Source organism: Coloeus monedula (genome assembly GCF_965178545.1).
Source record: "Coloeus monedula genome assembly, chromosome: 2".
Classification (NCBI taxonomy): Eukaryota; Metazoa; Chordata; class Aves; order Passeriformes; family Corvidae; genus Coloeus; species Coloeus monedula.
The window spans coordinates 26,559,486-26,584,992 of NC_138782.1; the positions used below are offsets into that span (position 1 = coordinate 26,559,486).

Below are 25,507 nucleotides of genomic sequence, written 5' to 3' on the forward strand. Positions count from 1 at the left end.
AAAACTTGGGCTAGTATTTGGCTACCCTCAGAGTTTCATAAAAGAAAGGTTTTTTCTGTTGTCTACATAGACTTCTTGGTTTATTTTGTTTTGATTTGTGCCCCTTCCTCTTGTTCATTCACTGGATACCACTTAGAAACGTTTGGCTCAGTATTCTTAACACCCTCACACCAAGTATTTGTACGCAAGATAAAGATTCCCCCACACTTTTCTATTCTTCAGGCAGAACAGTCCTGGTGCTCTCAGCCTCTTGTATAGCAGGTGCTTCAGCCCCTTCTCTGTTTTAATCATTATGGAGATCAGGATGAGGAATGATTCATGTGGATCTCTGGTCAGGGAGAATAAGTTCTATTTGGCAAGAAGGAAGAGAGAGAAGACATGAGTTAAAGCCAAAACTGTGTTAAAACATTTGAGAGATAAGTACGACAGCACATTTTTTAAGGGAAGTTGAGAAAAAAGCAAACATGGAATGAAATGATCAACTTGATGTGATTAGAAAATACTGTGAAGATGAGATTGGATAACTTAAAGGAAGCCAGGGTACCAAGAAGTTTTGGAAATGCTAACTAACATCAGTTGGTAATTGAACTGGTGGATTAGATGGGATGGTCCTGAGAGTTACTGACAAGGACAAGGGAGATGATATTCTGAGAGTTATGATGAACAGGAGAGCCCAGAATGTGCAAACAGAAGCTTTGAAGGATCAGCAGTTGGAGGGGAGAGGGAGTGTGAGAGTGTTTTTGGTGCAGCAGTACCTGATGGAGTAGGCAGTGTGTGAAGGAGTTGGTGGTCGTGACACTGTGAGGCTAAAAAGGCTCTGCATTGGATAGTTGCCCTCAGTTTGGGCAGTGCACATAAATTCCCGCCCTACCCATTGTTAAAAGGACTGTCAGAACGCTGTACTATTTATTAAACAAAGTTTAAGTACATTTCTGAATACTGCTGAGGAGAAACTTGAAGTGTCCACATTGTCACTTAGCTATTGCTAAGAAAGGTCTGTTAGAAAATAGTGTTTCTTTTAATGCTTAGTCATGTCTTGGCTATAGTTTTGGTTCTAGACTGTAGCAGCATCCTCATGACACTGACCTAAGTTTATTTACCTTTTCGGCTGCTCAGTGTTAAAGCCACTAATGTGTAACAGCCTTTGTAGGTGCTGTAGGGTTTGGTTATTCCCTCACTTCCTATAGAAGCATTTTAATTGGACTCTTAGATTGCATTCAGTGTTGATATTTTTACTACTTGAATTCGTAGAAATTCTTTTTAATCAGTTTGCTTAATCATTTGTCTTTCTTTGATTTAAAATTCTAAAAACCCCCTGGATGGTAAAACACTGCATGGGATTTTAGAAATCTTTGTGTGTGACTGAATTTGATTTTGAGATAAATCAGCAGCCGTGTAGAAGGTGCAGGTCTACTTAAGAACTTTGTCAATAGTGGACAGCTATCAACTTCATAAGTTGTTTAATAAAAAATACTGAAATATTCTAAATTGGTATTGTTGAAAACAAACTTTCGGGTTATACATACCAAATATCCATCCTCTCCTTCTTTGTTCTAGTTGTCATGGATGATGACGATGATGAATCCTGTCTCCTTGATCTTATTGGGTAAGTTTTCCGTCCATAAGTAATTATTGCAGAAAAGTTGGGAGTAATAATTTTGCAAAATCATCTTCTAGAAGGTGATTCTATCTCAGTATTGTCTAAAGATGAGGTGACTTGCAATGAAATGAGCAGACATTCTTCACTTCTTCCACGTGGAGATGCGTGGATTGCAAGGCCTTCAGTCCTGGTGGTTAGTAGCTGACAGTCCACTTGCTGACATTCTCCTCAGGAGAGGCTAAGCAATGTGTGTTCATGGAGAATGGATTCTCTTCTCAGGTAGCAGTAATACCAGATCAGTGTTGATGCATGTTACTGCATGGATGTTAGGGACGTTACTACAAACTTCACTGCAAGTAACTTTTTTTAAATCAAAACCCCAAAGATCTCAGATTTTTTTTGTGGAACTAGATAAGTTGGTGGAACTAGATGATTTATTAATACTATGCTTGTATTTTAAGGGAAAAGTAAAATTTTTTTTTCTTAATTACAAATACGTAAAGATTTCATTTCTACTAATAATACACATTTGCATCTAAATGTTAGAAAAAAAGAATAGCTCTGTACTGTTGTGTATTTACAAGAATTTACCAGCATTTTGGTCAAAGATACTTCATATTAATAGAATTAGTGATTTTGAATGGTCATGTGGGTTGTTGGGTTTTTGTTTGCCCCCCTCTCCCTTATTTCCATAACAGATTTATATGAGCTTTTATAATTCTATATGGCAATCTCCGAAAATAATTAGGATAGCTGAAACATGAGCAAGTTTTGTGTGGATTGTGTATGTGACAAGTTGCCTTCCTTTGGCTACCATCCTCGTCAGTATTCAAGAACAGATAATATGCTATAAATGCATTGAAAACACAAGAGAATTGAGCTTTTCATGCACAATACTTTGTTCATACTCTTCTGGAAATTAGTCTGACATCAGTCTCATACCAGCTGTTAAAAGATCATTCCCAGTTCATACAAGAATTTTTTACTGTCTTAGGTGTAGGAAATAAATAGGCTTTTTACCTTTCTCACACACCTGAAAACTTCCAGTGAAACCAGCGAGAGCTGTAACTTCGGAAAAACCAAAACGTCGCCACAGTGGCTGCTGCAGTTTGAGGGTTGCTCTGGATGCTGTAGCAAAAGCAGTGCCAGTAAAGGCTTGGTTACATTCTGTGAAGTAACTGTTGTGCGAGGTTGCTGATTGTGGCCATATGAAAACACTGCTTGGAACATAAAGATGATCATGGGACAGTAAAGTGCTCTGTCATGAGCACGAATCATGAGTATCCTGGTACAAGATCATGGGTGGTCCAGAAAATGAAGTGCTCTCCATACAGATGAGTGTTTGTGTGAAAAATTACAGTGTTCTTCCTGCTGCTGGCAGCAATTACTGTCTTAAGCGTCTAGAAGACTGGAAAACAATTTTTTTTTCATCTGGTCTGTGATTTGGTAAGTGCCTTTTAGAATTCCTTCCTTACTAAACACAATATTTAAGATGATGAAATGTTCTTAATTTTTAATTGCATTTTGCACGATTGAAAGACAGTGAGGGTAATTAGTATTAAATGGCCCGCTTATTTTACTGATAAAATTCATAAGCATAATAGAACCCTATATGAGATCATGAGTTCTGTGCTGCTTAATTTTTGAAATTCAGTGAAATCTACTATGAAAATGACATTTTTATTTTAAAATATATGTAACCAGTATTGTAAGCATAATAGTACCATAAAGTCCCTGTGAAGTACTGTCTAATGTGCCTTTCGTAAACTTGTGAACACAGTTTGTTTTTTAAAACAAAAAAAAGAGGAGTAGACGGGTGTTTGTCCTTTTAGAAGAGTAGATGTGAATCTGAAAGATCTTTAACTTTATGCCTCTTTCTTTTCTAGGACCATCAAGCAAGAAGGAGCCATTTTTAATTGCTGCTTTTTTACATGAGAATCTCCTGCTTTTAAAAAATGTTTTATTATTACTTGTTAATCAATAAACATGTTTTAAAAATCAAAGAAATCCATGTCAGTTTACTCTTTATGCTTAGGGAAACACTGTTTAATTGTTACATTAGAATAATCCCATGTAACACAGCCTTTTATTCTTTTTACTTGGTCTATACATACACTTAAATTAATGTATTTGTATTTGTTTGAACTTCTTATACTTATTCTCACTCATTCAGACTACATTTTTAATATGAGTTTTATTTAGTGCTAGTGCTAAGTTAATTAAATACACTGAAATTCGTAATATTAGTCTGTTATTCCTATGGTTGATTTAACTTGGAAAAGGTGCCACTTTTTCTTCATGAGGGGACTGTTACTCTGGCAATCATAAATTTTTATTAACTTGTGTTAAAGGTGACAGAGAGTGTATCAGAGAATCAGGTTTGTAAATACCCTGTTATTAGATGCTAGCTAAACGAGGCATTATAGTTTAGCTGTCGAAGAGGTGGTACCTGTGTTAGTTCTCATGTTATTTGATGGTAGTATATTCCTTAGGTCTTGTACTGTGTGCTGCCATAAAATACCATGTGTTTTAAGAGAATATGAGTAACACCCTCAGAAGGGAAATAAAGTGCAACTAAAATTTTGTGATCAACATAGTTTATTACTTGCCTTGTTAAAATGGCAGCAGATATGATCAGCATCTGGAAGTTGTGCTGATACAGAAACACAGATCCCCAGATGATACAAACTTTCAGCTTTGCGTTGGATTCAATGAAAGATGTGTTTTTATTAGAAACCTGGTTTATATGAGTACAGTATGTGGCTTAGTTAAATTAGCCTCATTAGTAGAAAGGGCTTCCAAAAAGTGTTAACTTCTTTATCTTTTTTCTCCCTTTAAGGGACCCACAAGCGCTGAATTATTTTCTACATGGACCTAGTAGTAAATCGGTAAGTAGCATTGCTGTGTATTAGACATAGATAAGCTTCATTGAGTATATTATTTCTAAACACAATTTTTGTCTTTTACCAGAGCAATGAAGACTTGACTAATGCAGAATATTCTGTAGCCAACTCCAATTCAATTTTCGCCAACTCCAACGTAAGTGGTCAGGAGATAAATTACATTAGTATTGAGATTGCATGCTTCTGTATGGCCGTACTTGGCTTTTATAAAACTGAATGAAGTAGATGTGGGTTTCAACTTCTTTTGTGTAAAAATTTTGAATACTGACATAGAACCTATCTTGTGCTCTTAGTATGTTAAGTATTGCAGTGGGGAATTAATTGAAAAATACTGCATTGTTGGGCTGTGTTTTATAAATATGTAAAGATATATAAATATGTATATATTAAAATATGTAAATATGTGAAGATGCTCTCTGGTATAACTCCTGCAAACTGCACTCCTGGCTTTAGAGACTGTGGGTGTAGTAGTGCTCAGAGATATACCTTGAAGATTAGTTGTTCATATGTTTCCTGTGTATGTTAGAATAGCTTTTTGTTTCTTACTTTATGTAGATTCTGGGCTGGCAGTTTTTAAAAAAATAATTAATGGGTTGTTTTTTTTCTCTTTTTGTATTTTTTTCTTTAGACTCAGGAGGTAGTTTGGGATGTGTCCTCCCTGTAACTTCAGTGTTAGGGAAGCCGCTTTAAATTCATTAGGTGTTGCAAGAAGTCTTCAGTGTTCCTTCTTGCCAGGACTGTATTGCAGCCTTTCGCTGTGTTTCACACAGTGAGGTTGTGGAATCTCAATCCTTGGTGACAAATTCAAGGCTGGTCTGCTCTAGTGCGGGTGGTAGTCATGCTTTGAGTAGAATGTTGGATGACTTAGAGGTTGCTTCAGACCCACATTTCTTCGGTTTCATTGGTGTGTTTTTTAAAACAACTGAATTGTTAATCCCACAATTAAGTTATTTGAATGCATAGACTAGGATTTTCCTGGTAATTCCTCTTTCTATTGTACTGTTATCTTGACTCTTGTTTGTTTTTCCTATGTTCATAACAGATACATGGATACACTTGTAGGTGTGTAGGGACCTTAAATAATTGGCAGGAAGAAATTCTGAGAACTATTAATCTGTGTGTGGAGAACTAGTGACTTTCCTGTAGGCGCAGTAGTGTAATGGGAAGTGTTCGTCCTGTCGTTCTCCTTTCAGGATCGTTATTAAATATTGTAGAAGAAGCAGGCAAGCTGGTTGAGATAATGTTGAGGGAGTAGGGTACCAACAGTAACAGGGTATGCCCAATTTTCGGCTCATGGGGAACAGTGGTTTCAACCTGGTACCAGGCTGGCATTAGCAGACAGCAGCTTCCTGTATGCAGCACTGGCCAGAGGTGGGATTTGAGGACTCACCCTAAGAAAAAACAGGTTTGGGGGAAAAAAGGGTGACATATGACGTGCATTTGTCATAGCCTGGACTTCCTAGTTGTTCTTTGTAGACATCCTTCTGATAAGCATGACTAGGTAGGCAGGAGTCAGGTGTTTCTGGTATATTTTCAGAAAGTGAGTTTCTTTGGGTAATTTTGAGAGGCAGTGGGAGATTCTGGACAAGGTAGATTTGTTGCATAGGGAGTAGCAGTTGAAAGAAATAAAAATATTTGGTGAAAGCTAAGAGCTCTCTGGTATATGAGGTTGGGGATAGGTAATCTAGAAGGCAGGTGGTCAGAGGAGCAGGGATTCCTAGTGTATGTTCCTAGGATGACATACTACAGTTTTAATTCTCAGCACCTGTTCCTCTCATGCTCTGTATGCATCATTTTATATCTTCATATATAAAAGATATATATTCATATATCTCTTCACTGATGCCATCTTCTCTTCCCTCCTCCCTCCTGAGAGAGCTCCGTGCTGACATAAGTGAAGAATGACTTGATTACAAATACAGATTCTTATGGTGCACTGGGAAGGAACAAATGTTACCATAAACAGATGGTTTAACAGTCTCTGCTCATAAAATGGGTATCTGAAAACTTACGTGCTTCTAAGGTTTTTGTCATTAAAGTTTTTACAGATACTGAAGTTCTGTTTTTGTATGTATTCAGAACTGCTACCATGAAGTAGGATTGTCTGTCTTGCTCCCCGTCTCATGCCTTTCAGTGGCAGAGTTTACAAATTCAGTGTCAAGGGTTCAGTGCCTCAGCTGGTAAGCATGCTCAGCCAACACCTAATACAAGCAAGATGAAGTTCCTGCTGACTGAAGGAAAAGAAAGCACTGTCCACCCTTCCCACTCCCTTACACTGCCTCCCATCCCCCATCCCCACCTTCCCTGAGTTGATTGAGTCTGTACCACCCCTGCTGATTCCAGGTTGGTTTCCTGTGGCGGTTGTCATGAGAGGGTTCCCTAGCCATTGCCCTGTTGCCTGGCTTGTACTGGGTGGCTGCTTCCATTATCCTATTACAGTATAATAGAACAGCATAAGAGAGCAGAATATTCATGGAGCCAGTGAGAATAAGACTCTTCTTGATGGTCAGCAGGCTCATGAAGCTGCAGAGGCTTTGATTTCTTCTTGAAATTAGAATGGTATTCTGCATGGCTCTTCTGAATCTGGGTAGTAGTGATTGCGATGTTAACTTGGAAAGTTCCAGTTCTTGCATATAAAATTGTTTTCTGACGTTACATAGTCCTGGGAGCAGGGAATGAAACTTGGGATTCTCTGTTCCAGTGGGAGAGTTTTAAGCTATTAATCCTGATTGCACATAATATTATTTATTAGTGTTACTACTGGTAGTAGTAGTAGTAGTTGTATTGTTAGTACTAACTGGAATAGTATTAGTGGAACTGTTTGTTACACAGTTGTAAAAGATTTCAGTTTGGTCTTTGTCCTTGGAGACAAGTTACAGATGCAATAGGGAATTCTCCTCAGGAACCTGACAGTTAAGAGTCCTAATTATGGCCTAGTTAGTGATTCCTTTTTGCTTTGACTGATGGTAGCTAGGTACAGTGGAGAACCTGATTTGTAGCTTTAGGTGTTCATGAGGTTCAGACACTGTGACTTTGAACCAGTGGTTTAATTCCTTTGTTAACAGAAGTATTAAAAGCTTGCTGTAGCTTTATAGTTGTAACTTGAAAATGTTTTATCTAATCTTAAGAAAAATCTTTCAGTATTTTAAAACATGACGGAAGTTTTAGAAAATACACAGATTGTTTCAGAAACAGACTAGGGTAGAATTCTGAATAAATATGCTTGGGGAACTGAAGTTAGGGTGGGGACATCACTGCATGTGATAATTATGGCTTGCAGCATCCTCACACTGTTTACATGAGGTGAAAACAAGCGTCTATGACCTTCAGGCAGTAAAGGCTCAGGGTATGAATGTGACTGATAATTGCACACCCACAGTTTCCATTTATCCTGACCTAAAAAGAAACTGGTTGTAGCTTCTGAATAGCTGAGATGTGCTTATGCAATTTAGAAAGGTGTACTTTGCCTTAAAACTATTGTGAATATTATTGTGCATTTAAATTGGTCATTCTATCTGCAGAAACCTGATGCTTGTGTTGTCTAGGGTTTCTGGAGAGAACTTTGTTTTAGGAAAATCTTGGCAGAGTAAATAGGTTTTGATTTTCCTTATCATGGTGTTTATGGATGTGGATTTGAAGGATTTTTTCGTTAAAGGTGCCACATAATATTTGTGGTAGTTCCAATGTTTATAGTTTCAGTAATCTTTTTACGAGCATAAACCACAAAGTCTGTGACTTTTTTTTTTTCTTCCTGCCTTGTTTCTAAAATTTTTTTAAACAAGGAATTAGCATAATGTTCTAACTTTATGAAATGGTCACTAGTTTACACTAAGTGATTATAGAAATGCTGGTAGGATTTTGGAGATGAATCTCATTTGATAGAAGTCAGTGAAAGGAAAGCTTTCTCCTGCCTTTTCTCTGCTTGTACTGTTACTACTGAAGCCTTGCCCCAAAGTGAGGTACAGTGGAGGTGTTTTTGCTTCTCGTTTCTTTTATCCATTTGTTGGTAGAGTGCTCTGCTTGAGGAAGGGAAAATGGTACTTAGAGAGCATTTTGTGTCGTCTTGAAACAGTGCAGCTGCAGAGCTAAGTGCTGTGTATTGAGAGATTTGAGAAGGGAGAGGAGCGTCTCCAGCAGTCTGAGGGTGTGAGCAGGATGTCCATGACCTGTTTGTGCTGGCTTGCTGTCAACATCACCCTGCACATGCTATGGGAAGAGTATAATTCTGTGTAGAAAGTTTGCTTGCATGAAGAAATAACAAATGAGGAAACAAAGCAGATACTGGAATTTCTGAAAGTGATTTATTTCTTGTTTTGCATTTCAGAACACTGATCCTAAGTCGTCTGTAAAAGGTGTAAGTGGTCAGCTTGGAGAGGGGCCTAGTGATGGACTGCAGCTGTCCAGTAGCCTTCAGTTTCTTGAAGATGAACTTGTGTCTTCTCCATTACCTGATCTTACTGAGGATCAGCCTTTTGATATTCTTCAGAAGTCGTTGCAGGAGGCCAATATTACTGAACAGACTTTGGCGGAAGAGGCATATTTGGATGCCAGTGTAGGTTCTAGCCAACAGTTTGCACAAGCTCAGCTTCATCCTTCTTCATCAGCATCCTTTACTCAGGCTTCTAATGTTTCTAATTACTCAGGTCAGACGTTGCAACCTATAGGAGTTACTCAAGTGGTACAGCAACCTGTTGGAGCATCATTTGCAAGCAATACAGTCGGTGTGCAACATGGCTTTATGCAACACGTCGGAATTAGTGTTCCTGGCCAGCATTTGTCTAATAGCAGCCAGATTAGTGGTTCTGGGCAGATACAGCTGATTGGTTCATTTAGTAATCAACCTTCCATGATGACCATCAATAACCTCGATGGATCTCAGATAATACTGAAAGGCAATGGTCAGCAAACACCTGCAAACATGAGCAGTGGCCTCTTGGTTCATAGACAAACTCCAAATGGGAACTCGCTGTTCAGTAACTCAAATTCAAGTCCAGTAGCACAACCTGTAACTGTTCCATTTAACAGCACAAATTTTCAGACTTCGTTGCCTGTCCATAATATCATCATTCAAAGGGGTTTGGCACCAAACTCTAACAAAGTTCCTATTAATATCCAACCAAAGCCTATTCAGATGGGTCAGCAGACTGCTTACAATGTGAATAACTTGGGAATACAGCAACATCATGTACAGCAAGGGATTCCATTTGCTTCTGCAAACTCACCTCAAAGTTCAGTAGTTGGTCCTCATATGTCTGTTAATATTGTTAATCAACAACAAAATACAAGAAAATCAGTTACACCTCAGACAGTTAGCAATGCTGGAGGTAGTATTGTTATCCATTCTCCTATGGGACAGCCTCATGCACCTCAAAACCAGTTTCTCATACCTACAAGTTTGTCTGTTAATTCTAACTCAGTTCATCATGTCCAGGCCATAAATGGACAACTTCTTCAGACTCAGCCTTCCCAGCTGGTTCCTGGCCAAGTGTCTGCTGAGCATGTAATGCTCAACAGGAACTCTACAAACATGCTAAGAGCCAACCAGTCGTATTCAGGACAGATGCTGAATAATCAGAACACAGCTGTTCAGCTTGTTTCCGGCCAGACATTCACAGCTCCTGGCAACCAAGTTATAGTAAATCATGGAACTTCCCAAATTGTTGGTGGACAGGTGCCACTGCAGCAGGCGTCGCCAACCGTGTTGCATTTGTCACCCAGCCAAGCTAATGTTTCTCAAGGCAGATCGAGTTTTACTACCATGTCACCTGGGCAGTCCACAGTCTCAAATATGTCAGCTTCTAATCGATTTGCTGCTGCAAGTTCTTCTGGTTCAGTACATCCCAGCTTGGGAGCATCGGTTCAGTCTGTCGCATCAGGAGGGAACTTTACAGGAGATCAGCTGGTCCAGAACAGAGCTCAAGTTGCCGTCAGCGCATCGCATCGTCTTCCAGCATCCTCCTCCAAGTCTGTCAGCACCTTTAGTCACACGTCCGTGGGAGTAACACAACAACAGTTTGCCTTTGGTCAGGTATGAAAGCTGCTTGAGAATGTGGCCAAAGAAAGGCTTCTAAGCTGTGCTAAAATCTGGTTAATACAGAGAATGTTAATTTTGCTGGTTTGTATTGTTACAAATACTGTGGAACTGCTGAAAATTACTGTAACCCAGAGTCATCATTTCACTTGGTATTTTCGAAATCTGTCACTGACTGAACAACTCCGTCACTTTGATTAATTCCAAAGGTGATGTTGGTGATTTATAGTATTTTCAGAAGTGCTTAGAACTGATCCATTTCTGCTCCCATTTGAAGGAATGGGAATTATAAGTTTATACAATTGTGAGCTCTCCTGTAAACCTTACCATAGGCTAGATGTAAAGGCTCAAGTACATTCTTAGCACTTAAAAGTCTTCTGACCTCACTAAAACCTATGGATTTTTAAGGTCTGACTTACTGAAATTAGAGATGAAAAGGTTTCTTGGGCTTCCTTTTGTTATTTACATATTGGTGCTTTTGTTGTGTGTGTCTGGAGCAGTTAGAAGCAAAGACAAGAAGTGTTTCTTAGAATCCTTAAAAGCAGTTTGTAAAAGCATAGCATTTTAAAAAAATGCTCTAAGAAGTCAAACTAGTAGTAGTTAAAAAAAAATCTGAATTCACTCTTAAGGTGAGATGTGGTCTTTTCTGTCCAGTAGATACACTTGCAGTATATATTCAACTCAAATTTTTCTGTTTTCTTAAGTGAACTTACAAACAGTCAAAAGTTTAAAACAAAAAAAATACATAAAGTTCCAGAGTGACCTGCCAATTTTAACTCAGTGACTTTTCACACAATTAGCAACAAGCTATTCAATTTCTGTCCTTTTTTTGATTTTTTTTTCTTTTTTTGTCATTTTAAAATACTGGTAGCTCTCTCAAAATGCATTTGCACTAAGTAGATCTTTTTCTTTTACTTCTTTTACTTAGATCTTTTTCTTTTTCCAAAGGTCTGATGGATTTTTTTTAACCAAACTCAAAATCTGCAGTGAAATAATGCCTTAGAAAATAATGTGTATTTAAAAAATTTGTATGAACATGTTGTAGAAACACATTTGTAGTCTTTGCCAAGACTTCTGGTACAGGTAGCATTTTGTTTGCAGATGAGTAATTTGAGGCCTGTCTGACTTTCTCTTCATGTGTCTACATCTTCCTATTTGCAGGTTATGTGCTGGGTCAGTGAGTTTCAGCAGTTATAAAACCATAGTATTTCCTATTGCAAAAAGATAATTTTGTTTTTGTGCTGAAATTTCAGAGCTGTAAATGGGAGGACAAATGCCGCTATTTGCCAGAATCTTTTTAGTTTGTTTGTACTTTCATTTTAAACATTGTACTTTATACTAAACCATGTATCATTTAGTTGCTAAGCAGTGGACGGTTTGTTCCCCTGTGGGTGTTTTTTGTTGTGAAAGCAACTTCGTTGTCTTGCAGGTTTGGAACTCTGGGAAGCTGAGCTTTGTGAGTGCCACTTGTAGTGGTAAATCAGGGGTCTTGTAGAATGCAACTGGTATATATTTGTGCTGTTAGTGTAATTTCTGTTCCTCTCTGATTTACTTTATAACATTCTTGAACGTGGAGGGATTGAGATGTGTGAAATTTCACCCCTGATGAGTTTGAAGTTAAAAAAGTATACAGAGAGATGAGTTTTCGGTCCCTTTTCCTTGTGTTTCTTAAAGCTTTCAGTAAATATTTCACTGTGATTTTTTGAAAATTTGTTTTTTTATTTTGTGTATGTGGCACAGAAGAAGGCTGTGAACCAGACATCACCAGTTTCTGCATCGAAGACACAGGACAATATGAGACAGCCTCAGCTAACAAGTCTTCTGAGCAACACACTATCAGGTCAACTAAGGTCTTTTTAACATAATTTTCTTAATTTTCTCCAGCAACAGAGATTCATTCTTCTTCAGTATGCCAGGCTTACATTGATGGCTTATGCTCATAGGGTTCTAAAGCTTGTTTGAATTTTATTTTTAGAAGAATTCAAGCTATATTTTTTCAGTATTGAATGTGTGCTTTGATTTTTCCCAACCATGGCACTTCATCTTCTAGAGTGAAAAGTTGAATGTTCACAAATAGCAATTTTTTCTCCCCTTTATGAAAACCAAAATTATACCTTCTTTCTTTTTTTTTTTTTCCAGCTTAGGAAAATAGAAATAAGTAATTTTCAAAATACAGACATCTGCTAAAATTCTGTGAAACTTCTAGATTCTCTAATGTGGTGGCTGCTTCAGATGCAGAGAGAAGTGAAATAGCTGTTACGAGGTTATGTGCAGGCTGTCATCACTCACTTTGTTCTTGAATGTGTCACTTTCAATTAGAATAGTTCATGCACTGTTCATGGCAAAATAGCAGCTTTTCAAGCTGCACCATACTACTAAAAGAACAAAACCAGTACATTCAAGGCAAACAGAAGAATGCAGTAACCTTCCTGTTCTCTTTGTACATAAGTAACCTTTTGAATAAGGTCCTATACTCTACTTTGCTTTTTTTTTCCTTGTGTACTGTTATGTGTGTAAGGTGTCCAGGCAATTCTATACAATCAGCATAGTATGCTGGGTGTCTTTGGGAAAAAAAACCTAATAAATTCTTACTTGTTTTGGTTGTATCGTAGCATGACTGATAAGATGCTATTTGAATTATAGAGCAAGGCAGTTGGAGGAAGTCTACCTATCTAAAAAATCTAGAGGAAAAAATATGCTTGCTGTCTAAGTACTTCCAGGAGCTCTAGAAAAATTTGGTTGATACACTTGAGGGAGGGTTAGTATTGAAAAGCTTGATGAAATTTACTATATGATTTTAGGTAAATTGTCGGGACGCTTAACTTAAAATACTTGAATTTCTTCTTATGTTGCAATACTATGGTAGGATGTGATTTAATCTGAGGATTTTTGTGGTTTGTGGGACAAAATATGAGTCCTGTTTCATTTTTATGAGTTGGTTTCTCCACAGGATAGTTGCAGTAATGGTTTTAAGCATAAGACATATCTTTCCTTTAAACTCAATTACCAGGATAGGTACATAAAATTATTCTCTTCTTGCTTAGGATGACAAGAGTATTTTTAATATTTTTTTTATAGGACAGGACTCTGGAGGAAAAATTATACAACAATCTCTAGGAACAGCACAGCCACAAGAAAAAGTGATAGGATCATCATCAGTTCAGCAGAGTATACAGGTAGAGAATGCTCTTATTTATATGTTTCTCTGTCTGTCCTGGTTTTGTCTGGGATAGAGTTAATTTTCTTCTTAGTGGGTAGTACAGAGCTGTGTTTTGGATTTGGGATGAGAATAATGTTGATAACGCACTGGTGTTTTGGTTATTGAGCCGTGCTCTCTCTGCAAGTCAAGGCCTTTCCAGTGCCCTATGTTGTGCCAGTGAGGAGGTGCACAAGGAGCTGTGAGGGTGCAGAGCCAGGACAGCTGGCCCAAACCCAAAGGAATATTCCATACTCTGGAACATGATGTTCTGTATATAAATGGGGGAATTGGCTGTGAGCTGCTGATCACTACTTGGGAACGGGGTGGGCATCAGTTAGAGGGTGCTGAGCAAATTGCATTGTGTGTCACTTGTTTCTCCTGGGTTTAATTGCCCCTTTTTCTCTTTCTCATTACAACTTTATCATAACTATCATTACTATGTTATTTTATTTTGTTTCTGTTTTTAAACTGTTCTTTTCAATTCACAAGGTTCACTTTTTTTTCTAATTCTCCTCTCCAGTAGTGTGGGGGGGAGGGAGTGAGCAAACAAATAAGGAATCATTGGAGGTTTTTTGTAGAGTATATGAACTCCCTCAAACTTGACAAATTCTACCTTGACATAACAAATACTGATTATTTTGCAAATTGATACACTGGATGCTGCTTTGAGATTCAGTTCAGTAAGTGGAGTCTGACTGTACTGTTCCCTGAAGATAATTTTGTGTGACATGGCAATTCTTCATTGAGTTGGCCGTAAGTTAGACCTATTCTTCTCATTAGTTCTTACAAACTCAGCTTTTTTCTGGCTGATTGGGAGAGAGTGGTTTGTGAGAAGTAGCAGGAAAGTTCCACCTGCTCTTTGTCTGTTTTACTGCAGTCTTCTTTTTTTGCCATCAAAAGTTCTCCCACATACTGCAAGTATGCACAAAAACACTGTCCAGGATGAGTTTTTTTGGAGAGGATCTGACTTAGAATTTTTGTTTGTAAATGTATTTATCAATGTAGTAGGACAGGAATGCTTTTCCATGTCTTACTGATGACAAGTAGAGCAGAAGATAGAGTAGTGCTCAGTTAGGAGTTCAGCCTGGTTGTGTAATAGTTGATCTGATGTTCATTCTCCTTGGTGGTGACTACTTCTTATGCTCTGAAGTTAGAGGCTTTTTGAGGCAAATTCTGTTATAGTCTGCCTGCCATGAGTCTTTACCCCCTCAGAGAGCCTCAGGTCCTCGGACAGTGTTCCCAGGAAAAATCTTGGCTTTGCTAAATGTCTAAGCAAAGGGGAAAATTAGTTAGAACTCTACCTGATGGGCATATCTGTAGTATTGACACTGAAATAGAATTCCTAGAACGACTTTTACCACCCCCCAAAGCTGCTGTGGCTTTTGAGAATTTAAGTGCGCAACCTTAGCCTGCTTTCCTCACAGGTACTCTAATCCATCAATATCAGCCAACATAACATCATCTGAGAAATGCAGAGACAGTTTGTGAGAGCAGATTTATTTGGAGAAATATTTAGTTGCACCTTTCCTTCTTTGCACTGCTATATTTTATCCTCTTTCCTAGTGAAGTATGTATAATGCACAACAGTGGAATTTGCCTACAAACAGCATTTCTGACCTTTGGTTTATGTCACTTCCGTATTTTGTTGATACAGTGCCCTGTGAAAATAGGAGATAGTTGAAAGTGTTCATATTTACATGGTGGTTACGATTAGTGTTGATGATGTACCTAATTGACAAAAACAAATACTGAAACTTAGGCTTTGCAAGTGAGGGGATATATTGTAATTTGTCTTTTATTTTGAACTTAGGTGGATGGTCATTTAGTTGGACAGAAAAGGCCTGCTGCTAAGCAGTTAACTAAAGGAGCTTTGTAAGTCGTTCTTCCTTTATAATTTTGTTTCAGAAACCTTAATTTTTATTTTTGTCAGTGTAAAAACTCTGTACAGTATGTGTTAATTATATATCATTAATTTTTGTTGTAGTATTCTACAGCAATTACAGAAGGATCAGGTACATGCTGTAACACCAGATAAAAGCCGGTTCAGATCACTAAATGATGCAGTTCAGAGACTCCTTTCATACCACGTGTGCCAGGGATCACTGCCAACAGAAGAAGATTTAAGAAAAGGTAATTTTCTTTTTAAAATTTGGCAGTAAGTTTGTAATCAGTGTATTGCAAGGATTCTTAATGTAAATTAGAGCAGTAAGAAAAGGAACATTTTAAATTTTGTGCAGTTTATTGAAGAGCAGTGTTTGAAAGTGTACTTTGTCTTTTTAGTGGACAGTGAATTTGAATCTGTAGCTACACAGCTTCTGAAGAGGACGCAGGCTATGCTGAACAAATACAGATGTTTGCTTATAGAAGATGCAATGGTAAGGTGTAGAACCCAGGTACACTTTGTTTATGGGATGGGATTCAGTTTGTTAAAAAAATACCTACAGAGCAGGCACATGAACTTCTGTTGTCTGCTTCTGCTTTGCTCTTACACTGAACAGGCTTTGGTAGTCAGGAAGGTGATTTCTGTGTATTTCTGTGGCTGATGGAACCTGAAATAGTGGTGATATTGTCCATTCAGAGGCCTCCAGCCATATTATAATTGGAGCCATATCATATTACAGTTTAGGAAATCATTGTCCTTAAAAGCTAGGTGGAACTTCATCAGACATGCTTCTGATTTAAGTGCTTTCACAGTCCCAGGTATGAGGTAAAATAAAACTGACAAAGTTACTTCAAGAACTGTATTTTACAAGGATCAGGAAATGCCATTGTGACTTCGGACATGCTAATTTTCGAGCCTGGAAAAGTTCTGAGTTTGAGTATAATAGACATTTAGATATTTAGAGACAGGAATTAACATGGTTTTAAAAATGAACAGTTTCATTGTAAAAGATCCTAGCCATTAAATATTTGCAAGTATTTGCAGGTGCAAAGGGAGGATGGAGGTTGTGATTTGTTCTTTTAGCGTCTGGTATGCTGTATGGCAAATCCCATTAAGTAGTTTGGAAGGGTTTATTTCACATAGCAGTCAGGTTTTAAACTAGTTGCCTGTGTTACAGCTTAGTACAGTGAACATTTTCTGTGATGGATGGATCCAGCTGGCTTGAAGGCATTGTTAGCAAAATGCAGCTCTGCACCAGCTAGTTACAAGGATGGGAGAGAAGTGCAGGGAAGATGATAGGGTGGTCCCAGTTCAAGATTTTTGCTGGTTGATCCTCTAAAAGAGAAAGATACTGTATGATGTAGAAAAATTGTGGTATACAGTAGTGAGCATACTAAGTCATGAAAAAGTACAATTCATACAAGTGAAATAGCAATTCCCTGTTCTAAAATCTTCCTCAAATAAAATTTGCAGTATAATGTGAGTAATATTTTATGGTTGAGTTTCAGTAGTGGTTGGTTCAGAGTCAAGATTGTTGAACTGTGAATGTTCTTCACAAATATGTAAAAAAAGAAACGTCTTTTTCTCTGAAGAGTAACTAAGCTATAAATGTTTTGATTTGGTACCAATATATGAGTCACTACAGAGATTGATTGTTTTTTCCTTTTCTTCCAGCGGATAAATCCTTCTGCAGAAATGGTTATGATTGATAGGATGTTTAACCAGGAGGAAAGAGCATCTCTGACCCGGGATAAGCGTCTTGCACTTGTGGATCCTGGTAAGTAATGCTTAACTCCTAAATTAAGTTTGGAGTGTTTAAAAATAGTTGTGGCCGCAGTGAGGCTATGGATTGCTATAGATTCCAGTGATTGAAATATTTGATAAGAAGTTGCAAGATAACTTTTTATAACTCCAGAATTCAACAATCCAGAGGCACTGTAGTATTGAAGCAGTTACTTGTGAGGAAAAACAAATATTTTACCTGTTTGTCAGAGAAATGTTTGAGTTTCTTTTGACTGACTTTCTTTCCCTGCAGTCATGACTCCTGCAGGGCCTCCATTCTAGCAGGGAAGAATCTCTGAGTATGCTTGCAGCCAGAAAGAACACCACTGTTTGAAACATGAATACTCTTGTTCATCTTAATGAAGTGTTGCTTTTGGAGTGTCAAGGCCATTTAAATGGCAGCAGTTTTAACCGGAATATTGTTGAACATAGCACCTGGAAACACATTATTTGTGATTGTTTAAAGGTTCTCCGTGATCTGCATATTTTAAAGGATATTCACAAGTGGTGGTGTAGAAAGTGTTAGTCTTCAGAGACCATGTTTGCATATTCAGGATGCCAGGAAGTGCCCTTAATCTGGTTTTACAGTGGACATATGTGCATAGTGTGGTGATTAATTTAGTGATAATCTCCTGCACTGTACGCAGCAGAACACTTAAGCATATGAACATCTCTTAAAGACACAGATCTGTAAGCCGTGGATGTTACTTGAATTCCAATACACAGAAACTGTGTTGGAGTGTCAGTTATTTGGATGTGTAGGTAATTTTAGTAAAATGTTGCTACTTAATTTTCAGATGGTTATCAGGCCGATTTTTGTTGTTCTGCCAAACAATTTGAGAAAACAGCTGAAGAAACACAGTCCAGCAAAAGTGACCATCAGTCTAGCAAAACATTACCTTCTCGAAGTCAGACTACCAAAACCCAAGCCAGAGACCGACCAAAATCCAGCTCAGCAGAGTCCACAAATCACAGTAAACTTCCTCTAGTGCCTAACAACATTGTGACACCACAAGAAGGAAAAGCTTCTTCTAAAAAATCTGAGAGCCTCACTAAAGCTTTAAAGTTTGAAAAAGCTAATTGTTCTTCAGAGAGTCAATACGTGGCCCTTTCTGAAGAAAGGATGAGTGGGAAAGATTTTGCCAAGTCCACTGAGAATTCTTCAAGTTCTGAAGACTTGTCAAAAATTGTGTCAAGAGGCAGTCATGGAACACACAATAAAATATCAAGGAACACAGTTCAATCTTTCTCAAAGGTAATATGTAATAATTCGCTTCAAGACAAAACTCTGAGGAGCTCTCCAAAGAATGAGGTTTTGCATCCTGATAACAGGAAAGGCTCTGGTGAACCCCAGCAAGACTTACTGCTCAGTAAGAGTTTAGAAACTACATTTAAAAACATCTTGGAACTTAAAAAAGCTGGGAGGCAGCCACAAAATGAGGCAGCAAGTAGTGGCTCAGTTGAATTAGAGTTTCCTAATTTTTCACCTATCGCTTCACAAGAGAACTGCCTGGAAAAATTTATTCCAGACCACAGTGAAAGTGTTGTAGAAACTGACTCTATTTTAGAAGCAGCTGTAAATAGTATCTTAGAGTGTTAATAGTTAAAGTACCATGGACAAGTTATGTTTCTCTTAGCAGAAGCAAATGTGAATGACACCACAAGTACAGCCTGACATGCATTTAAGGTTAACCTTTCTAAACTAGATTCTGTTCTGTGTTTGAGAGCAATACTCATTGTGGTTACAGTGAGATATCCAAGTAAAGTTAATCCTTGTTAGAATGCAGTCTGTTAGGGCCTTACTGTTTCAAGTATTATTATGATAGTGCTTTTGATAATTGAGCAGTACTGCAACATAACAGGGTTGCAGGTTGTTAGGCCCTATATGATACGGTAATATACTGACAATCACAGTCATTTGAAAGGATATATTTATTAAGAAAATGTTTTTAAAGAGTGATGGAAGCAACAATTCTCCCCTACCCTTCTCTTCCACAAATCATCAGATTTTTAGTTTTTCTGGAAAACCCACTGTACCTCTATTCAGAAGTGATTATTTGCTTTGTTAATGAATCTGTATTCTAGGATTCTTAAGTTGGAAGGAAATCATCAGTGTGTTTACAAGGCTTCATAATTTAAACTTTAAGTGCTTTTCTATTGCTTTCTGAGCAGAAACTAGTACTTGATGATATATTTGTAGTGGGTAACTTTAGTCTGTGGGATGATATTATATGATCTTAGTCACAGTGGCATGATATGAAGTAATAAATGCTTGACTAAGGAAGGTAGAATGGAAGCCAGTAAATAGCAAAGTGTACAGGATGAGGCCATGATAGAGCCATGAATTTATATATATAATACATATATATGTTATCTCTTGAGGAAAAGATTTTGCATTTTATAATTGGATGTAGTCAGCCTTGAGTCTTTCTGAAGTGGTATAAATGTTTTTTTTGTTTGTTTGTTTGTTTTTAATTTGTTGTTTGTTTTTTTTTTAGACCAAGTGTCAAAAGCACTTTTTTTTGAAAACTGTATTTGTAGCTTATATTTCAAGAGGATGTTAGCCTTACTCTGATTAAATTTAAAGGCCAGTGTTTATTTTTTTTTTTTTTGCTTTTTGCTGTCAGAGAATGTTAAGTCATCCACCATAGCAGTCATAATTATCAAGATATGTACAGACCAAAGTTGATCAGCAATCCCATTGTTTAAACATATCAAAAAATGTGTAATTATTAATTCATATTGTAAAGCCAAGTGAAACCATTGCATGGTTTGTATTTGGCTTGCTGTCATGTTGTTAAGATAGAATCTTATTATTTTATTTATTTATTTTAATCTATGACTTTTTTTTTTGCTGCCCATGCTGCTTTGTTCTAGTTTACTTTGGTCATGAGTGCTTTTATGCACATAAGCGCGCTGACGTTCGTCACGTGTGTGTAGTACATATGTCTGCTCAGGAGGATACAGCTTTTGTGGTTTCTAAGGTATGCTCATGTTCTCCCCCAGAACTTCTCCACCATTTCTCAGAAACATTACCAGCCATTTTCCAGACTTGCTGATTATGATTTTCATGATATAGAGGCTCATTGTGACAAGCTGTGGTTGTCAGTCAGATTGCCAGGAGAGAAACCAAAAGGTTTTGCTGGTGTGTAATTCAGTCTATCTGAATGGCACAGAAGGAAAGCAGGATTAGATCCTTGGGATAGTAGAACATTACAGCGCAACTCAGTATTGAGCTACAGTCCACTGTCTGACCACTAAAGGAAACCAAATCTAGAAAGCAATGAGAGAAAGATGAACTTCCTTAAAATTCATTTCCCCTTCAACGTGAATGGAAGTACTGGTTTTGTATGTTACTGGTTGCCATTTAAAAAAATTGTGCCAATTTTAAAGTCCATGTTTGTGAAAACCCAACATTCCCAAGTGTTGTATAAAATATAAATGTATTGCCAGTTTTAAATTTTTAATTGGGTGTCCACAGAATAGACGCTCAGGCAGTTAGTTGTTTTCTTATTGGCAAACTGACAAGATAGTCTTCACCTGTTGCCTTTTTAGATTTAATAATATTCTCATGGCTGTGTATCCTGATGCATATTTTATTTTATCATTTTGGAAATGGAACCATTCTGAACTATTTAGGAAGGAGAGCAGTAAGTTACACAGCTGTATGTTAACTAGTTAAAGTTTTCTTTTATTGAGGAAAAAAAGGTGAAGTTGCACATTCATCAATCCCCTTGTTTACTGTACCACCTTGAAATGGGTATGGGGTTGCCAGCCTCTCTACAGCAAGCACATAACTGAAGCATCAGGTTGTGTGTCTTCTACTGGGTCTCCTTGGGAAAGGGGGACAACAGCATATAAAAATGACAAATTACAAAAAGTAATGGTGGTTGATTTGGTCAGATGCATTTCTGTGAACTGCTGATGAGAGGAACCCATTGAACAATCCTAGTAAGACTGATCTTAGATTGTTAATGATCTGTTGTTCACTCCTTTGAATTCAATTCTAAAGGAATTCATTCTGGTACGTGGTGAAGTAGTTAATGAAAAAGTTGTATTTTTGTGGTGCTTAAAAAAAGTTTATTAATCATATGGGCTGAAGTCCAGCAAAGTATTGTGAATGTGCATGACTTTAAACATGTTTTCATTATTTTGCTGGATCAGCATTGTGATTTCAATGTTATTTAATACTGCCTAATATTAAAACAAATTTTAAACTGGCAATTAAGAAAACTATGTTCATTTTGAAGATTTTAGTATAATTTATCTGTTAGAGTAGGGAGGCCTTACAGACTGACTTCACTTAAAGAGGATGTGTCACTTATTGTCAGTGTGGTATGGACTTTATTTGCTTAAATACCTTCATTTGTAAAGTATGTCTCACTTGAAATTGCTTTGTATACATTTTGTAAAAATATTTATAAAATGTTTTGTAAAAAAAAAAAGTATAACAAATTGCAGTTTATTTTGTTATGTTGGATAAATACTGTTAAAAGACACAAGTCAGTAAATATATTGTTAATCCATGGATAGGAAATGTTTAGTTGGAGATTACAAATTGAAACAACCATTGCAATACAGCCAAAGATTTGGGAAAAAATGTCTATCTGTGATTGTCTTGATTTAACCAGGTTGAATATTTACATTTCCAAAAGATGATTGGTCTCAGTTTTAAGTAATATGACTACAAAACACTTTTACTCCTCTGCTTTTCATGATGCAGCTCTGTTGTAATATTCTTAGTAGGCCAACTTTCCATACTCCTTATGCATCTTCCTGAACATACACTATTAGGATTTGGTTCATGTGGCATTATAACTACATACAATAATGTTAATCTCCAAATTACAAGAGAGCCAATGGTCCTGCCTTGTTGGTATTGGAAGTCTTGCCATGGCGAGGCTCTTGAGACATCATGCTCTCCTTCTCTGGTGTGTTTTCACAAGGTAGAGGAATCATCTTCTTGATACCTCAGGGAGATGGAAGATAAGAGTCACTGTGTGACTGCTGCATCCACACTGCAGATTTTACTCATGTCCAGCTGCATTTGGTTATAGATACCTGTGTTTGGGTATTTCTCATTCCTTCCTTCTGGCTGTGAGAAGATACTACAGTTGCAGGTGATAAAATGAATCTTCCTTCTTTTATTAGAGGGGTGATGAACCTTTTCTTACTGTGATTGAATTTTTCAGAAAGAATGCTGAGCCTCTGATCTAGTAAGCTCTTATGCCTGGAACTTCCTCACTTTATTTTTGGAGGCTGTGGAAGTGGAGCATTGGTGAAGGGCACTGCCTCTCAACTTGGAGTAGGGCCTGCACTATTGAAAGGTAGAAATCTTCATGGTTAGTATTTGTTATTTTGTCAATGAGACAAAATAAACATGCCTTTTGAATGCTTCCCACATGGATGCAGACAGCAACAAAACGAATAAAATCAGTTAGATATTATTTTAATCTCTATTTGGGTTAGGATGGCTAAGCATCTTGGGGTTGTTTTTTTTCCTTTTTTTGTCATGTCCCTGTAGAATCACCAGGCAAACCTTTTGCATTGCTAAACATTTTATGTGAAGTTTACTGTGCAGCTGTCTTCACCTGGGAATATCTTTATGTTACAGGACCATGGCGTATTTTTTTTATTGCCTTTCAATAGCATTTTTATACTGGCCCTTGTTATGTTTATTCCAACTTACGGGGCAGAATTTCGGAAGATTTGGGCGTGTGTGTTCATGTGTAGCTGATTTAAGAAAGTCAAAACACCATTCATTTTGAGGATCTGAATGAAAAAAAAAAAAGCCAGAATAAGATTGGCACAAGGAAAGGTAAGTAGATAATTTTAAAACCTAGAGGAATTCCTCTCTTCTCCGGGAAGTGTTTGTTTTTATAAGCCTTTAAATTTTTCCTTTAAAATCATACACACATTTCCTTGGACTTTACACAACAATGCATTTTTCAGACAGCTTCAAGAAATGGGAGAAATTGTGACTGGGGGTCAGCTCTCACTTTGGTTAAAGAAAGTCACTGCAGAGAAGAAGCAAGTTCTGGTGAGGTTCTGCTCATAGCAGCTCTGGTGCACAGATGCAATGCATGTACAGATTTCAGATGGCAGTAGTGGTGGGCGTACTTCTCTGTGATTTATGGATTGGCATTTGTGAGTGCTGCTAAACTTGCAATTGGTCATTGTATTGGAATTGGAAAAAAAATGTGTTACAATAGGTAAACAGCAAGCAAGCTTAAGGGAGCTTCCTGTACTAGGGAAGAAAACCATCAAAGGACACAAAATGTCCAGCTGAACCAATATTTTTGGTGTAAAAGCAAAAGCCTTTAAAGTTGCCCTGCTGTATGCTGAGGACAAACCCCATTTTATTTTTTTCTGGAGTTTATATCTTATCTTGTGGGGAAAAAGTATTTTGTCAATGGAGGAACTAGCTGCATCAGAATTTAAGGCTCTTCTGTATTTTATTTATTTTTATATATTTATACACAGACATATATATGTATATGCAAGGTGGGGATTGACCTCTCCTCCCAGGCAGCTAGTGACAGGACAAAAAAAGACTTAAACTGTGCCAGGGGAGGTTCAGGCTGGATATAGGAGGAACTTCATCACTGGAAGGGTTGTTCATCCCTGGAATGGACTGCCCAGGGAGTGGAGTCACCATCATTGGAAACCTGCTATGGCTTATTTCACAGCATGGCATTGCTGGGTGTATCTGGGGCTGACAAATGGCCAACAGGATAAAAAAATGCGTGGAGTTAGTATCAGTGAGGTTGAATAATTTCACCTTGCTTTCATGGTAAAATTAATGAAGGATTTTGAAGGCCTCTGTTAGCAAGGGCAAATAGCGGAGTGTCTCCTGTGTCTGTGGAAGGCTGGATACTGAGTGCTCAGGAACAGGGACTTGGAAACCTTTGTTTCCAGAGAAGGAAATTCACATGAGGCTGAAGGAGATGAGGCTCCAGGGTTTGGAAGAAATGAACAGGAAGGTGAGTAGGTGTCTGCGGGATGGATTTTTTGGGGACTTTTGAGATTTAAATGACTTAAACTTGATTTTAAAAACACAGGATGTATTGCAGACACAGGAAGTTGTACAGTATTATATCTGTTTATATATTAGATAACATAATCAACATACTTAATATTAAACATACTGCTCTTTTCCCCCTTTGCACCTGGGTGAAGAATGAATTTATTGAATATTTTACTCAGATGAGGATTTGTGTGTCTTAACAGTTGCAAGGATGGGCTCACACACTGTTTGAAAGCTGCTTGTGAAAGAACATACCTAATATGCACGATCTGATCTTAATTTGAGCAAGAACATTACTAAAAACTGTGAGTCAGTTCCAAAGTAATGTGGAATGGGGGAGGTATTTTCATGCTACTGAGTGGATGTCATTGACAACATAATTCTTTACTAAGAGGTAAGGGAGGTATGGAATCTATTTGCTACTTCACTGTTCTTTTTCTGAGGTTAGATTTTCCCCACCAATTTGAATAATTTTGAGTTTTTACTGAAAACAATATACAACCTTAACATATATGTAGTAATTAGAATTCCCTTTATGAAAATGCATTGTGCTTCTCTCATCTATTAAGAAGGGCAGTTTTAATCCTGTGACAACCACTCTGAGAGTTAAATCTTAGTTCCCAGGAAGTTGAGGACTGCTTTTTTTAAAGTGGAATATTAACACATAAGAGTTTGTTAAAGCTAAAAGGGAGATACCACTCCACTCTGATTTTGTTTTGTTTTATCTTTTGGCAGTCAAATTTTAATGTCCTAACTAAGTAATAAAGCATTATTGGATGCTTCTAGTCTTAAGTCACTGTGACCTGTTTCTTCAGCAGTGTTCTGTCAGAGGCTGTGTGGTTCATTTCAGAGTCATTGTTATCAAGCAGGTTCCTACAAAAAATAGTCATATTTTACCTGTGCCCCCATTTTCCATAAGTTTTCCATAACTTTTGGGGAATTCATGTTTATGTCTTCAATTTGTAAACTCTCTAGCTAGGAGACCCCCTCTGCTATTTGCATGCAGATGTGTTTAGCATTTACACAAATCAGAGTGAAGGTATTTTCTTCCTGACCTGGCTGGTTTGGTAGAAATAAATACCA

General features: G+C 37.5%; 1 protein-coding gene across 6 annotated transcripts in view; it reads left to right on the forward strand.

Moving 5' to 3' along the window:
• BICRAL (BICRA like chromatin remodeling complex associated protein) overlaps window positions 1-21,919 on the forward strand; it is a 36,819-nt gene extending 14,900 nt beyond the window's left edge. For 5 of the 6 annotated variants that reach the window (XM_082302464.1, XM_082302467.1, XM_082302465.1 and 2 more), the window contains exons 2-12: window positions 1,558-1,606; window positions 4,440-4,488; window positions 4,571-4,639; window positions 8,828-10,531; window positions 12,275-12,374; window positions 13,613-13,710; window positions 15,544-15,605; window positions 15,718-15,863; window positions 16,014-16,108; window positions 17,290-17,392; window positions 18,195-21,919. In XM_082302464.1, coding sequence (XP_082158590.1) covers window positions 1,563-1,606; window positions 4,440-4,488; window positions 4,571-4,639; window positions 8,828-10,531; window positions 12,275-12,374; window positions 13,613-13,710; window positions 15,544-15,605; window positions 15,718-15,863; window positions 16,014-16,108; window positions 17,290-17,392; window positions 18,195-18,997 — 3,273 coding nt within the window. In that variant the 5' untranslated portion in view covers window positions 1,558-1,562 and the 3' untranslated portion in view covers window positions 18,998-21,919. The remainder of the gene's footprint in view (window positions 1-1,557; window positions 1,607-4,439; window positions 4,489-4,570; window positions 4,640-8,827; window positions 10,532-12,274; window positions 12,375-13,612; window positions 13,711-15,543; window positions 15,606-15,717; window positions 15,864-16,013; window positions 16,109-17,289; window positions 17,393-18,194) is intronic. The other variant, XM_082302463.1, reaches the window with a different exon arrangement.
• Window positions 21,920-25,507: the final 3,588 nt, after the last annotated feature.